The sequence below is a fragment of the Trichechus manatus genome, unplaced genomic scaffold, assembly GCF_000243295.1.
Source record: "Trichechus manatus latirostris isolate Lorelei unplaced genomic scaffold, TriManLat1.0 scaffold00025, whole genome shotgun sequence".
In the NCBI taxonomy this organism is placed as follows: domain Eukaryota; kingdom Metazoa; phylum Chordata; class Mammalia; order Sirenia; family Trichechidae; genus Trichechus; species Trichechus manatus.
The window spans coordinates 18,486,466-18,502,274 of record NW_004443961.1 but is presented as its reverse complement, the minus strand read 5'-3'; the positions used below and the strand labels follow the sequence as shown (position 1 = coordinate 18,502,274).

The 15,809-nt window shown below is 35.7% G+C and overlaps 1 protein-coding gene across 2 annotated transcripts in view; it reads right to left on the bottom strand.

Annotated features, from left to right (window-relative positions):
* The window catches only part of DENND4C (DENN domain containing 4C), a 110,315-nt gene that overhangs the window by 21,641 nt on the left and 72,865 nt on the right, over window positions 1–15,809 (bottom strand). For both annotated transcript variants that reach the window (XM_023728637.1, XM_023728638.1), the window contains 6 exons: window positions 11,349–11,477; window positions 11,023–11,167; window positions 10,602–10,748; window positions 5,925–6,047; window positions 4,717–4,863; window positions 1,432–2,600 (listed from right to left, as the gene is read on the bottom strand). In XM_023728637.1, coding sequence (XP_023584405.1) covers window positions 1,432–2,600; window positions 4,717–4,863; window positions 5,925–6,047; window positions 10,602–10,748; window positions 11,023–11,167; window positions 11,349–11,477 — 1,860 coding nt within the window. The remainder of the gene's footprint in view (window positions 1–1,431; window positions 2,601–4,716; window positions 4,864–5,924; window positions 6,048–10,601; window positions 10,749–11,022; window positions 11,168–11,348; window positions 11,478–15,809) is intronic.

The window sequence follows — 15,809 nt, the reverse complement described above, 5'->3', positions numbered from 1 at the left end:
GATACACCGTTCTGCCACCTCATCACCTTGACGAACGTTTTTGTCCTTCAAAACCAAGCTTAAATATCACCTGATTTGTTTTTTCAGGACGGCCTCATATCTGAACCTCTTCTGAGATACTGCTCCATTCTTTGCTATGATAGTGGTTAACAGCATGGACTCTGAAATCAATCTTCCTAACTTCAGATCCTAGTTCTGTCACTCACTGGTTGTGTGACCTTGAGAAGTTAACCTCTCTGCATCTCCAATACCTCATTTATAAAACAGGGATAACAACAGTACCCACCTCAGGGGGTTGCTATGAAAATTAAACATATATGTATATATATTCACATTTCAAAACAGATAATATATGACAGCACGTAGAACATAGTATTATAACAGTAGTAAACATTTATAGATACGTCTTCTCTACTGAAGTATACAAGTAGTATATAATTTTCTGAACATAAAGGTGAAATTTCAATTAAATCTTTTTCAGCAAAAATTTTTTAAAAAGCAAATTTTCCTCCCTCTATTTTCATAAAAAAACCTGATGATTAACTCTCTTTACAATGATTTTTTAAAATAATTTATTTTATTTTAGTTGTTGTTGTGGAGCATATACAAAGCAGAACATATGCTAATTCAACAGTTTCCACATGTAGAATTCAGTGACACTGATTACATTCTTCGAGTTGTGCAGCCATTCTCACCCTCTTTCGAGCTGTTCCTCCCTATTAACATAAACTCATTGCCCCATAAGTTTCTTATCTAATCTTCCGAATTGTTGTCGTCAATTTGATCCATATAGACCGACCTTAAAAGAGCACAATGCTTAAGGCAAGCGTTCTTTACTAGTTAAGCTAAATTATTGTTTGGTTTTAAGGACCAGGACTTCTTATACACTACACACACATCTCTAAAGACTCTAAAAGTACCCAGAAAGTGATGGGTTCACTTCATCATTAACATGGCATTAATATTTGATCCAAACACTAATTGTTAGTGTTTTCAAAGAAATAAACTTAATGATTTAATTTCAACTGATAATGGAATTATATAAAGGAGTTCTGGTGGCACAGTGGTTAAGCGCTCAGCTGCTAACTGACAGGTCAGCAGTTTGGACCTAGCAGCTGCTCCGCGGGAGAAAGATGTGACAGTTTGCTTCCACAAAGATTACAGCACTGGAGATCCTATGAGGCAGTTCTACTCATCCTATATGGTCACTACGAGTTGGTATCAACTTGACGGCAGTGGTCTTAATATTCTTACATTATTAATTTCCTTACATGTATATTCAAGTCATTTCAAAAGAAAGAGAATATACATAAAGTTTTAAAATCTGAAAACCAAACTTACAAGAGATCTCTAAATAATAATGTATTTAAAAAAATAGAAACTGTAAATATTTCAATTATCAGACAGACTACACACATAAAACTTTCTTACCTCATCATCTGAATAGCTGTAGGCAGATGCTACGGCTACCCACATTTTATTGGCTACTGTCACTGCTTGTTTCATACCAGATTTCAGGACATCGATCTTGGGCCCTGACAGTATATTATCCAGCTTTAGCCCTGATAAAGAATTTACTACAGAACTCAATGAGCCATGTGGTGAGGAACGCACCAGTGTTGATAAAGAAGCTGGACGTTCTTTATAGGACTGAAAAGGAGTTTGCTGTTTGAAACGCCCAGTAAAAGTATTAGACCTGGACACTGCAGGAGAGCTCTTTTCACTTTCAGGGTCTTCCTGTGCTGGTGGGCCATGATCTAAAGGTAGGCTTTGCCTTCTCTCTAAAGGGTGAATAAATGCAGTGGTAGTGGCAGATTCCTTGATACCCTCTCCATGTAATTCCATACTAGAAGACTTGTTACCCAGGGGACTTTTTAGGTTCATATAGCTTTCTATTTCATCAGCTAGATTACGTGCAATAATTGGCGGAAACATTTTATCTTCAGAATCAGGAGTTTTTTCTCCTGTACATTCAGTGGCTAAAAGAGACAAAGGATCCAGCCCAGTTTCAACATCTTCTCTTTCAACAGCTTTAGCAATACCGTAGAAGCTATTTCTCTTATTTACTGGATCTTTGGGTTCTGCTTTCAAGTCTCTGCACTGATTACTACTACTATCCTTCTGCAGACTGTCACATTCATCCTTTGTCATGGTAGTTTTAGTTCCATTATCATCAACTACAGGCTCTAGGAGCTCTTGGTTCTCCTCAAGCATCTCTAACACCGGAGATGATCTGTGCTCTGACTCCCAAGTGCTTTCAGACACACGAGTCCTAGTATCAGCTAGATGACAGCTAATACTCTCAAAGCTCTGGGTTTTTGAGATATGAAGTGGAGAAGTCGTAGGACATGCTAATGCTGCTGTCAGAATCTTGGCATCTGCTCCCATCATGATGGCCATTTCACTTGAATTCAAATCCAAGCTGCTCTTCTTAAGCAACATTCCTGCTCGACTTTCAGAACTAAAACTACAACTCCTTGCTGGAAAATGCTTTTGTCTTTTTTCTCCTGTATCACTATTCTTCTTAAGATCAGTAACTTCACCAAACTCTGCATCTTCAACTGGATCTTGAGTAGAAAATAGCACATTCGATGTACTACCTAAAAAAGAATAAAGTACAATAGTAAAAATTAGTCCCTATTTTCTAATGTAACTTTTATAAAAATGATTGTTCTTCTGATAGGTATAATCATGAAGGAATTATATATTTGCTATAACCAAACCTTGCTGTTTCAAAGTAAAAGAACTATCCCAAAGTAAGAATCCAGAATAGAGCGGCTAGAAGTGGCAAATTCCAAGATGGCTGACAAAATCTGAGTAGTTAAAAAAACGATATATTCATTCCTTCAGCAAATATCTGAATGCCTACTAACACCCACTGCATGAGGTGCTAGGAATACAATGGCGAATAAAGCAGACAGGATCCCAGCCCTCACAGAAGTCATAGTTTTATTTGATTAAGTGGCACAAAATATGCCAGTGACTGTAGGAACCTCCCTCAGCTTTGGGGGAAGCAAGCACTCTTTTACTCTTTGCTACCATGCAATTTTTCACTCCAAGACCAAAAGCTACTTCCGATTTGAATCATTATTCAAACTTAAGACTATCCATTCCTGTTTAGGGTTATCGTTTATTTTTTAAAAGCACAATAATCTTGGAGCTTTGGGGGAAAAGCCACACTTCATTAAGATCTTTAATTGTCCAAATTGATTTCAAGGTTCTTTTTAATCTTCCACACTAGTGACAACTAATAATTATACCAATTAAATAGAACTAATAATATGTATTTAGAGATATTTTAACACTTTTTTTTTGGGGGGGGGCAGGGGTTACTAGTCTATTTTCAACTCCAAAATTTGTACCTGCTTTGAACACCCTGGTGGCACAGTGGTTAAGAGCTCAGGCTGTTAACCAAAAAGTTGGCAGTCTGAATCCATCAGCTGCTCCTTGGAAACCCTATGGGGGAGTTCCACTACGTCATACAGGGTCGCTATGAGTTGGAATCAACTCGATGGCAATGGGTTTCGTTTTTGGTTTTGAACACTTTTATCAAAATTTGAGAAACAGATCTTTGCAAATATTACTGGATCTCACAGTATTTCCAGGAATTTCGTGGCACATTTTGTTCAATCTTATAAAGAATCTGATGGCTTGGTATACTGGCAAAAGCTCCATTACTACTCCATCCTTTCTTAATAGAACAGATCTTTCTAGATCAAAATAAAATATGGAAACCAGATCACTAAGAAGGGAAGGAAACACACCAGTACTCAGACCATCTCAAGTTTAATAGTCTCAGAAGATTTTAAAACTTTGATGAATAAAACTCTGCCCTCTTTTTTTTCCTAACAGCTCAGGAAAATGGGGTCTAGAACATATATATCAACTCTCCTCCCAAAAAACCTTTAGTCCCACCTCTTGAGCACCACCCAAAAAACAGAATAAACTCAACTCCGTATCAAGTAAATACAAAAAGAAAAAACTTTAGGAATAAGGAGCATTTTTACATTGATTTAAAAAGTTGAACAAATTCATTTCTATAAAGTCATACAATAGCTACATTTACAGATAAGACAGGTGACTTTGGAGAAGTGAATTGTAGCTACCACTAAAAGGGCAAAAGAGATACGCCAATTTCACTGTCCTTTAAAATCATATACATAGATGTATGTCTTAAGGGGATTCGACAAACACACAACATAATCAAAAGTAAAAATACCCAATCTTAAAAGGAGTCACACATAACAGAGTTATTAATTACAAATACTTAATCACAGATGAGAAGTGGCTCAGGTACCTATAACGACTGGGCCAAAACTAAAGACTCACTGCTACATTTGTATAGAGTAGAAATGATGTGAATATTCCCCTTCAGTGATAGGAACTATCCTGTCACTCATATAGCCTTTCTGAGATTTGATCACATCACTACCTGTCTGTTCTGGATGAGTATAGGAGGCCCTACAATCCTCCTAATTATCTACAATGAGAAAGAGGGACTAAACTGAAAACAGGGATAAAAACAAATAACTAAATACCCTACATATCTCCACTTTTTAAAAAATTACATACTTTTAGATAACAACTTTAACTTCCTCTTTAGCCCATTTCGAGGATTTAAACTTAATTCTGTTCCTTTGCATGTCCACAACCATTAAATAAAGACACATATATATTTGTAGAAGAATATTTAACAACCAATATGCAGAGACTCACCAGTGCTACTTTTCCTGCTGTTGATATCAAATATGCTAGATGGAACTTTCACGATACTGCTGCCCCACGCAGGAGATTCGGCAGGACCCTGTGGCTCTGGACTAGGTTGTGACTGTTTTGTCACAAAAGCAGAGATATCACATACCTCTGGAATAAAATATTTAGATGTTACATTCCTGCTTTTGCCAATACTGAACAGAAACCATAAAGATTTTTATATACTTTTTCTCCAAGCTGGGGAGGGAGTGGGTGAATACACAACTATTTTATTATTGCTTTACTGCGTCTGATTTACCTTACGCCATAAAATGATACAAATACTGACTGAAATAAATGCTTTATTTTAGTATCCAATCATCCTGACTTAAGGTTTGGCCTTCAGTTACACTCCTCATTACTTGGCAACTAGGAGAGAGGATTGTTTCTACACAACTCTGGAGCATAAAATAAGTGATATCATCAAAGAAAGTGCACTTTTGTGTAAGAGAATAGGAAGGAGAGCTTATTACCATGAGGCCAAAATATTCCTCTGTATTTCCCTAAGATGATTACTGCAAAGCGACTTCAAGGAGTCCTGTGAAACCAGGAAAACCACACAGACTTTGTTTAACCTACCAATGAAAAAGATCCACTGAGATATCTGAGTAACTTCTAGTGAAAGAGCATTTTAAAGTAAAAAGGGCACTGGAATATGAGTAAGGAGCCCTGATAGCACAATGGTTAAGTGCTCAGCTGCTAACGGAAAGGTCAGTGGTTCGAACTCACCAGCTGCTCCACGGGAGAAAGATGTGGCAGTCTGCTTTTGTAAAAGTTACAGCCTTGGAAACCCTATGGGGCAGTTCTACTCTGTCCTATACGGTAGCTATAAGTTAGAATTGACTCGATGGTTATCTGCTTGGGGTTTTTTGGTTTGGAATACCAGTTTGATAACTCAAAGTTTAGTCCTCATTCTGTCACAAATTAACTATGTAACTCTACCAAATAAATACCTCAACTCGGCTGCAGTTTCCTGCAAAATGCAGTCTCTGAGAGTCCCTTCAATTTAAAAATTCAGAGACTATTAAAGACTGCCTTATAAAATAGTATGTAGTATCTTATAAGCCAGACCTTGTATTTCTTAAAGTTATCACCAAAATGATCAAATAAGATAAGCTTCTAATTAACACAGGTATTTTTCTAAGTATAACTAGTAAACATTAGTACTTAACCTTCTGTTTGCATTTTTGTTCCAGTGGTCAATTCTCTTGCTACTTGTTCTTCAGGCACATGAATTTCTGCATCATCCTTTATAAGTTCATCCTTAGATCCATAGCCTTGGTCAGACTGACCACCTGTTAAAAAGAATGCAGGCTTACATATAAATGTTTTCATACACTTACAATCTACCTAAAAAATATCAAGAGGAAATTCCACTGATCTACACCACAATTAAACTTGGAGAAAAGGGAGACAAGAAAGCCCACAAAGCACACACAGCATTTTTAGACAGTGACAAGAAGCAAAGAACAGCAGAAATAAAAACATCAAAGACTAAAGACCATTACATATTTGGAAGCATAAATCTCAATTTCCTTATCCATAAATGAAGATATTTAGACAAGATATTTTGAAAAGTCTCTTTGGGAGAGTGTCTATAACATGCTACTTTTTGTGTATGAAAATAAAGCACACGTATTTGCTTACTTTAGCAAAAACAAATGAAGGAATTATAAACCAGAAAACAATAAAATTAGTTACCTACAAGAAGTGGGGAAGAATAGGGTGCAAAGGATAAGAGAAGAAGGAAACTTCTCTACGCAAGGCTATTTGTATTACTTTCACTTTGGGAAATGTATTAATTTCTACATATCAAAACAGTCAACAAATATGGGGGGCTAAAATTGAAACAAATGAAGCCAACTCTATCTCGTATGAATAACATAACCATACTGAAAGGACTGGTGAGAGGAGAATTCAAGTAACTTTTGAACACAGTATTGAGTATACACCTTAAGCATAGGGGTATATAATCAAATCCTGAACTCTTTAGTAGTTTTTTTTCTCACAGGGAAGTAGGTATAGCAATTCTGAACCTATTTTATGAGTACTGTAGGACTGTGCAAATGAGTAAATGTGATGATGTAGCTGAGAGTCAATTTACTGCAGAATAAGAGAGATTTTACAAAACGGAATGAGGAAAGGCAAAGAATCTTGTAGGGGCTGGATTGGAATTAGAAGTATTTCTCAAATACACAGACATATTTTCTAGCTCCATCTGCTGAAAGAGTCTAAAAGTAATAACATCCTGGTAGCTGTAAGCATATCTAGAGTCCAGATTTTGTTTTCTAAAATCTGTTCCCCACTTAAAGGAAGCCGCAACCCTTGAAGAAATGACTCATTCCAGAGCTCAGGCAAGGAAGGTACAAGATGAGTCAGGATCATTTTGTCGTGCCACAAAGGAGTGCTCAAAACATAATGACGGCATGTATAAAGGACATAGGAACCTGCTTAAATGAGCTCTTGCTGGCCAACATTGCAATAATTAGAGGATCAAATACAGAAAGGGCAGTAATGGATAATAATCCACATAATAAAACAGAAACCTATGAGTCCATGTTGATAATAAATAGAAAAAAAAAAAGAGGGAATTTTTTCCATACAATAGAATGCTATCTTATAAACTAGAGGGAGTGATAGAGTTGGCAAAATCATCACTTTTGCAACTATCTTAGTAAAGATTAGGTCAGGCAGGAATCATCAGTGGATGCTACGTTTAAAAGATAAACTGTGATGAGAAAGAGGAGAATCTTGCATGGTCTGAGAGGGTCTCCTCACAGATTGCTTATTATCTGCAAAGGGGGGGAACAGTAATTATACACAGAGAAACCAGATAACACTATGACCTGGTGCTCAAAATTGGTAACACAAATGAGGGGGAGACAGACATTACGTGCCTCCGGGATGAAGGAGACAACATCATTATGCAGTATAACCACGGATACATAACCTAATCACAAGAAAACACCTGACAACCTCAAACTGAGGAACAGTCTACAAAAAACTGAATTATTCAAAAAGCTCTAGGTCATAAAAGACAAAGAAAGGCTGGAGAACTGTGCCAGGTTAAAGGTGACTAAAGAAAGGGATGTAAAGTACTACAAAGGACATTAGGAAAATTGACAGAATGGGAATATGGACTATAGAGTATCAATGTTTTCCTGAGTTTAATAACTATACTGTGGTTACATAAGAGAAAATATTACGGAAGTATTAAGAGTTAAAAAAGGGCATGAAGTATGCAACCTGCTCTCAAATGATTTAGAAACAATAATGTATGTATATAGAAAGAAAACAGTAAAGCAAATAAACTAAAAATGAGTGAATCTGGATAAAGGGTATCTGTGAATTCTATGTACTATTCTTGCAACTCTGTAAGTTTTAAATTATTTCAAGCTAAAGTTTTTAAAACATCTATTCTGGCTTTAAAGTTCTATAATTTAAAGTTGAAAGTAAGACCAGTTACTAGAGAATCAGTATACAGGATGTCAATGAAAGACACATAAAATATGCGGTACACCTTCCAACTTCTACCACCTACTTCACTGCTACTCAAACTTTGGGTTTACCATATAACGAAAGAACTAAACTTCTTTAAATACTCCTCTTTAGAATAACTTCATTTTTATTGGCTCCTCAGGAAGTCTAGTAAAGCAATATGGTGCCATGAAATGCACAAAGGACTGGGAACTAGGTAAATTGATTAAACCTAGATATGTCCCTAGCAGCTAAGTGACTCAGTATCAGGTACTAACTGGAAAGATTCTAAGAAACAATCCTTAACGAAAAGAGCAACTCGAGTATCTGGGCTGGAAGTCTCTCAAAGTATCCAATGGCACCACCAGAAACCCTACATAGAAACATAATCACTGTAAATTCAGTATCTGGGCTTCAGTCATTTAAAGTACAGCTGAAAAGAAATAAATGAAAGAGGGATCTGAAGGTTCTTCCCCAACTACTGGAGTCTTTACCAATTCTCAGAATGATTAGGAGGTCATTTTTTCCATTAAAGGACTATGCTGCTTCTACAATGAGACAAGCTTAAAAATCTAGAGTTTTGTTTATTATTATTCCTGGTAAACTGGTTTCATAACAAAAAATTATTTTCCTGGTTTTTCACAAATGAAATCCAATTCTCCTATAAATATTAACGCAAAGATACAGAAGGTAAAAGTTCATCTGTAAAATAAGGTAGCTTTAAAATGAAAGTCACACAAAAATTGCTACTCATTGAAGTTAATTTGCAAACATGATCGAAACTTACAGTCTTATGTTGACTTTCAACGATCTATACATGCTTATGGGAAGATAATTTTTATTTTTTTTATTAGTGTACTTTAGATGAAGGTTTACAGAACTAGCTTCTCATTAAACAATTAGTAAACATATTGTCTTGTGACACTGTCTACCAACCCCACGACATGTCAACACTCACCCTTCTCGACTTCGGGTTCCCTATTGTCAGCTTTCCTTTCCCCTTTAGTCTGGGCTGGTGTGCCCGTTTAGTCTTGTTTTGTTTTATGGGCCTGTCTAATCTTTGGCTGAAGGGTAAACCTCAGGAGTGACTTCATTACTGAGCTAAAAGGGTGTCTGGGGGCTAGGAAGATAATTTTTCACACAAGAATTCCATGGACCAGTTAGAAAAAGCAAAAACCACCTTAACAGCTCCTTACAGAACAATAAATTCTATCACGTCCATAACACTACTTGACACACTGATGCTATAAACTAAACTCAAAATAAGAATTAAAGCAAGGCATAATGTATTTTCAAATGCAGTAACACATATGCTTTGCAAACTGACCACAAAATGTTAGTTGGATATTTCTGGTAGAGTCTATATGATTATACTTATCTGAAGAAGGAAAACTAAAATTGTTTTCTACTTGTAACAATACTTAAAATACAGCATAAGGTCTCTCCCCCACCCTTGCATGTCAGCAAAATTTAACCTAAAAAATGGGAAATTACCTGAAGTAGTTAACATTCAAGGGTAGAATTAATGCACACGTGTATCCACAGCTTCACGTCATACACGTCTGTCTGCACCCCACACCATGACAGCCAAGGACAAATGCAGCACCAAGAAACAGCACAGAGCAAAAAGCAGAGCAACAAAGAGCAGAGAAAAGGAAACTTCAGTCACTGAGACAAGTTCATCAGAAGATGCACAGGAATTAGACTCAGAATTATTTTTCAAGAAAAGCTTGAGATATTAACAACAACAACAACAAAAAAAAAAAAACACCACGAGAAGGATGTGCGACACACATGTATCTGCCCAATGTGCTGCTTAATTACACTTATTTCTGACCTCAGAGAACAGGTTATACCCACAGTTACATATGTAAAAAACAGCTTCCATAGCTGCTCAGATTTTTTAAAGTGTAATTTAAATTAATAACTATGCAAACAAATATCTTTTCTCATGGCGTATGATTTCTTTTCTTCCCTCCTTAATATTCATAATCTCATAGCTTTAAGATAATTTTCCATTTGGTGAAAAAAAAGATTTACTAGTCGTGTCATTAATGTTCAAGTTCATTAGCTCACAATCTCTAAGAATTATGTTGTGGACTTCCACAAATTAATGATGAACAAATACAAAGTAGACTGTTTTGGAAGCATCACATTACAGCCTTGTGAATAGCACTCCAAAGTTCATTTTACACTACAGGAAATAAAGAGAAGTGATCTGAGCTGAGAGGTATAACTTCTTCCCTTACTAATATACAGTATTTTTTAAATATCTATATCGCACAACTTAAGAAAGGAAGAGCTTAAAAAAAAAAAGAAAGAGACTTAACATAAGAGTAAGCGAAGGGTTAGTAAAATCCAGATTTTAGTACCTGTGCTAGAGTGATTATCAGTGGAATCAAGCCTGATTAAATCTCTGACGAAGACCGTGTGCTCCCCACTGTTAGCATCATTAGAACTATCCACGCTACCGTGGCTCACTGTGTCCCCATCACTTCCACCTGTGCCACTCTGGGGAGCTAAAGATAAGGACAACAGTTCAGTAACGCACGCACTGATAACCTCTGAAACTAAGCATGAATGACCCACAGTTCATTTAAAGTTGCAGAACACTTTCTAAATCTCTGAAAAAGACAAAAAGTATTTTGGACAAAGGAAATTTCTGTCTTTAGTTGTATATGACATTATCAACCAAAATTTCATCTAAGTTTTTTACTTCAAATAATTAAAAGGTCATATGCCTATAAAGCTTATGGTTCAACAACAAAGTATCTTTCCAATCACACATATTACCTGATATTGAGGAGAACTGTGACTTTTGCACAGTCCTTTTAAGTGGCTGCCTAAATTGTGCCAAGCCACGCACCACATTCCGTACCTTCGTCCATAAGAAAATACCACTGCGGGTACTGCTAGGCCATGAGCTCTCCAAAACAACCTAAAGGTACAAATAATGTTTATTAGGAATATATGAGATTTAAAAAAAATATGTACACACACACACATAAAGAATTATAGCTCCAAAATCTCCTTTAAGAGAAGTATCATGAATAATAATAAGTATAAAAGAAATCATTCCTAATAAGCAGCATATATTGCCTAATTTCCATCCTACTCACCTTATTATAATAACCATAAGTAATGGCATTTGGCTTTATGTTAGCAGTTTTCATTTCAAATAAGACTCTCACTGCTAAAACCGGATGGCCCCAAAGTCCACAAAGTTGCATTACTACTCGATAGCACACCTAACAAAAAATAAACATAAAAAATCAGTAGTTAGCATATTAGTCTGTGACTCGTAGAGGTTTTAAAACAACTTTATTCTTCTTCTCATAAAGTCATTAAAAGCACTATTTTCTCCTATGTTCTGGTTTGAGAGTCTCAGTAAATTATTTTAAAACCTATTCATTGATGGAAATACCAGCAGCATTATTAATTATTTCACATAAGACAAATGTTTGAGTAACTGTGTTTACACAAAGAAAATGACTACTACTCTCCATAATTTGAAATGGAATTCATTTTAAAAACTAAGTATGATTAAAATATCTCTCTGTCCAATCACTATGTTTTATATTTTATGCCAAAGTAATTATAAAGACAGCATTTCCAGGATGCCTGTATAAAAAAAAAGGATTCTGTAAACCTAATATGCTGTAATATTATTAGCAAAGGCTTTTTTGAAGACTTGTTCTTACTGAAGAGGGCTAGATTTCATCATAAGAGGACAAGTTAATTGGGAACTCCTAGAAGAATGAATCTCATAAATTGGAAGAGGGTAGAAACCATAAAGAATGAAACATGAATCTGAAGTATCCCTGGCAAGGAGGTGAGCCAGTTTGCAGAAACACTGACAGGACAGCCACAGACTACTACTGCTACTTGATTTGTGAATAAGGAAACACTCATATAGAAGATCCCTTCTCTTGGGACTTGTAAATTCTGTTTCATTATCCTCAAGACAAAGTTGGTTAACAATTATGAGTACCATAAAGCCAAACTGCTCTCCCTCGGAAAGGAAAAAGACTTGAGAAATGGTATTTTATTCAAGAGAACAGAAGAAATGAACAGGAAAAGAGATGTGAAGAGGCAGAAAATCATCAAGATGAGTATTATGAAGCTAGAAATGGCAGAGTATAACTGAAGAGAACATAAACTGTTAGTCAACTACATAAGTGACTAGGACAAACAAGTGTTACGAAACTATATGAAATAGGAACTGAAGGAACTAGGTGGCTGTATTAAGGATTACAGAAGAGTGCAACACAGGGCTCTTCAAATATCGAAAAAGCTGTCAAATAGAAGAGGGAGTGCACAATTTGTGCAATTCCAAAGAAGTCATAAACAGGCAGAACTGAGCTCAACATAAAACACACATACTTTCTGACAATTAGAGCTAATTCAAACATAGGCAAGATATCATATGTTATATACTTTTTGTAGCGTATCTCAGCTTCAGGTTGAAGTTGTACTAGAATATCTTAAAAGACTTATTTAACTGTTTAATTGCGTGAGCCATGAAGAAGTAAATAATTTTCTGTCAAACTGGAATTAATCTGAATTTTCAACACTATCTTAACCAGTGAATTCATTTGGAAGTCTGCAACGTGTTCTCCCAAGGTTCCCATGGTTATTTGCGTAAAAGCCAGGGACTAACTAAAGAGTAATAAAGCCGGGGATATAATTTTCCATTGTAGTATTTTGTCACCTATGACAGTATCTTTTCGATAGCTGTGGTAGATGAAAGATGGCCACAAATTCTCTGGTGCTCCTCCCATTGAAACGTCTATGTTCCTCCCCTTGAATTAAGGGGAAAGGGCTTCTGAGGCTGCACGACCAACAGAATTCAGCACAAATGACACTGTGCCAGTTTCCTCGCTCAGGACTTAAGAAACTGGTAGCTTCCACTTTCTTTCTCTTGAAACACTCACTCCTAGAGTTCTAAGCTGACATGGAAAAAGTCCAAGTGCCACATGGAGAGTTCCTCAGACTACATGGAAGGAGAGGGGTCCATGTGAGCCCAGCCTTCCAGCCAGCCCTGCCAAGGTACCCAGCTAGCACTGGAGTTAAGCTATCTGGGACCCTTGGGACCAGACCAGCTAGCAACAGATTATAACCAAGTGATCCCAGTAGATGTGATGTGGAACAGAAAAATTACTCAGAATCCTTCCTGGATTCTCAGCACATAAAATAATGAGATTTAATAAAATGGCTGTTCTAAGCCACCAAGTTCTGAGGTGGTTTGTTACATACCAATAGACAACAATGTCTGTATAAATAGAGGAGACAATGTAGGAATAAGCTTGACACAAGTATTTCATTTTTATTAAAAGTCCAGTAAATAATATTAAAAGCAAAATGCATTATGTATTTTAGCTTTAATTTAGCATATTTGGCACATATAAATATTTCTGGGGCTTCTCAGAGTTTTTATTTTTAAATAATGATATAACACATAGAACACAAAAAATGCTGAAATAAAACATTAAGCGTATGAATGAGACAATGAGTTCTAATGAAATATGGACCTAGAATTCAGAAACCATTTACTTGTCAGGTGACCTTACGTTTGTATCATTTCACCTAAGTTTCAATTTCCTTCTTTATAAAGTGTGGCCAATATATAAATTGCCTCACAAGTTGCTGGGAATACCAAAGGAAATAATGTGTATGAAAATTCTGTGAAAACTTTAATATGTTATCCTATGCGTAATCTATAAACAGATAAAGAGCATCAAATATGTCTAGCAAATATGAATTCTTAAGTTTTAAAATAAACATTAATTTCTCCCAATTGTAGAGATGCAGTTACTTCAGGAAACTACAAATCTGTCAGTATAACTTGTCAGAAGGAGAAATACAATAATTTAACCTTAAAATTCCAAACTTTACATCATGGCATTTATTAGGAAAATATTCTGGAAACATTTTTAGCTTAGTAGTCATAATTGTTGCATGTTTGAAAACAAGAGATTTTAATCATTAGCACCAGAGATTAACATATAACTTTAATACATACAGAGGAATAACTACTTTTAGGGCAATTTGTGATGTGTCCTACGAACTTATTATTTATCAAAGCCACTTAATCAAGTATTTCCTTTGAATTTAGAATACATGATTTGTTCTCTTTAACAGACTACTTTAAAATATTTTAAAAATACTTTATACTTCTTTATGCTTTTCACAAAGTCCCTAGGTGGTGCAAACAATTAACATGCTCGGTTGCTAACTGCAAGGTTAGAAATCATCCAGAGGCACCTCAGAAGAAAGTCCTGGTGATCTACTTCTGAAATATCAGCCATTGAAAACCCTCTGGAGCACAGTTTTACTCTGACACACACAGGGTCACCATGAGTTAGAATCAACTCAATAACAATTGGGGAACTGGGATGCTTTTCACAAAGTTAAAACACATCTTAGATATAAATACTAACTCTATCAATACCAGAAATAAGAAACAAATTTTTAAAAACACGAAAAGGTATGACATGCAAAACGCATATTGTGATCAAGTGCTTTGAATTTCCAAATTGTTTTATAAATACTAGCTGAGAGAAAATGTAATCAAATATGAAAATGGGTATTTTAGTTCTTATTTTCTAACTTGGTATTTTTTTGACATACTTACAAAACAGTAAGTTTTAATGTATCCACAAGCATTACCAATTTAATACTGTATGTGCCACATCAGTTTCTGACCTTTCTTCTTTTAAAAAATAAAATATCAGTTATTGCTCAAACCTCCTATGTGCTCCTTCCTCTTCAATCCCATTTCCCTTCCACCTCTGTGCTCTCGCCCTCTGAATTTTTATCTTAAATTCTATTCTGGTTCTAAATATTATGTATATTTATATTAATACATAAAATATTTTTAAAAGGAAAAACAGTAAAAAGAAAGGCTAAATAAATGCTTCAGTTTCAGTTTCTTCAACTGTTAGTGGATGATATTGCTACCTACGCCTTTAAGATGGTTCTGAAGCTTAAGAGCGATTATGCATGTAAAATACTCTGCACAACATTCACTGGGTGTTTACTGTGAGCCAGGCACTATTCCAGGCACTTTACATATATTAACCAACTTAACGCTCAAATCAACCTAATGAGGAAGGTATTACCTATTACAATCTACATCGGTGGTTTGCAACTGAGGGCAATTCTTTTTTTTTTTTTTTTATTGCACTTCAGGTGAAGGTTTACAGAACAAATAGTTTCTCATGAAACAGTAGTACACATATTGTTTTATGACATTTGTTAACAACCTCACAACATGTCAACTCTCCCTTCTCGACCTTTTTTTTTTTTGGTGAAAATATACATAGCCAAAGATACACCATTTCAAAAATTTCTACATGCACAGTTCAGTAACATCGACTATGCTCTTACAATTGTGTTGCTATTCTCACTTTAGATGAAGCCTTACAGAACAAAATAGTTCCTCATTTAACAGTACACATGTTGCCCTATAACAATGGTTAACGACCTCACAACACATCAACACTATCCTTACTCAACCTTGGGTTCCCTATCACCAGCTTTCCTGTCCCCTTCTGCCTTCTGGCCCTTGTCCCTGGACT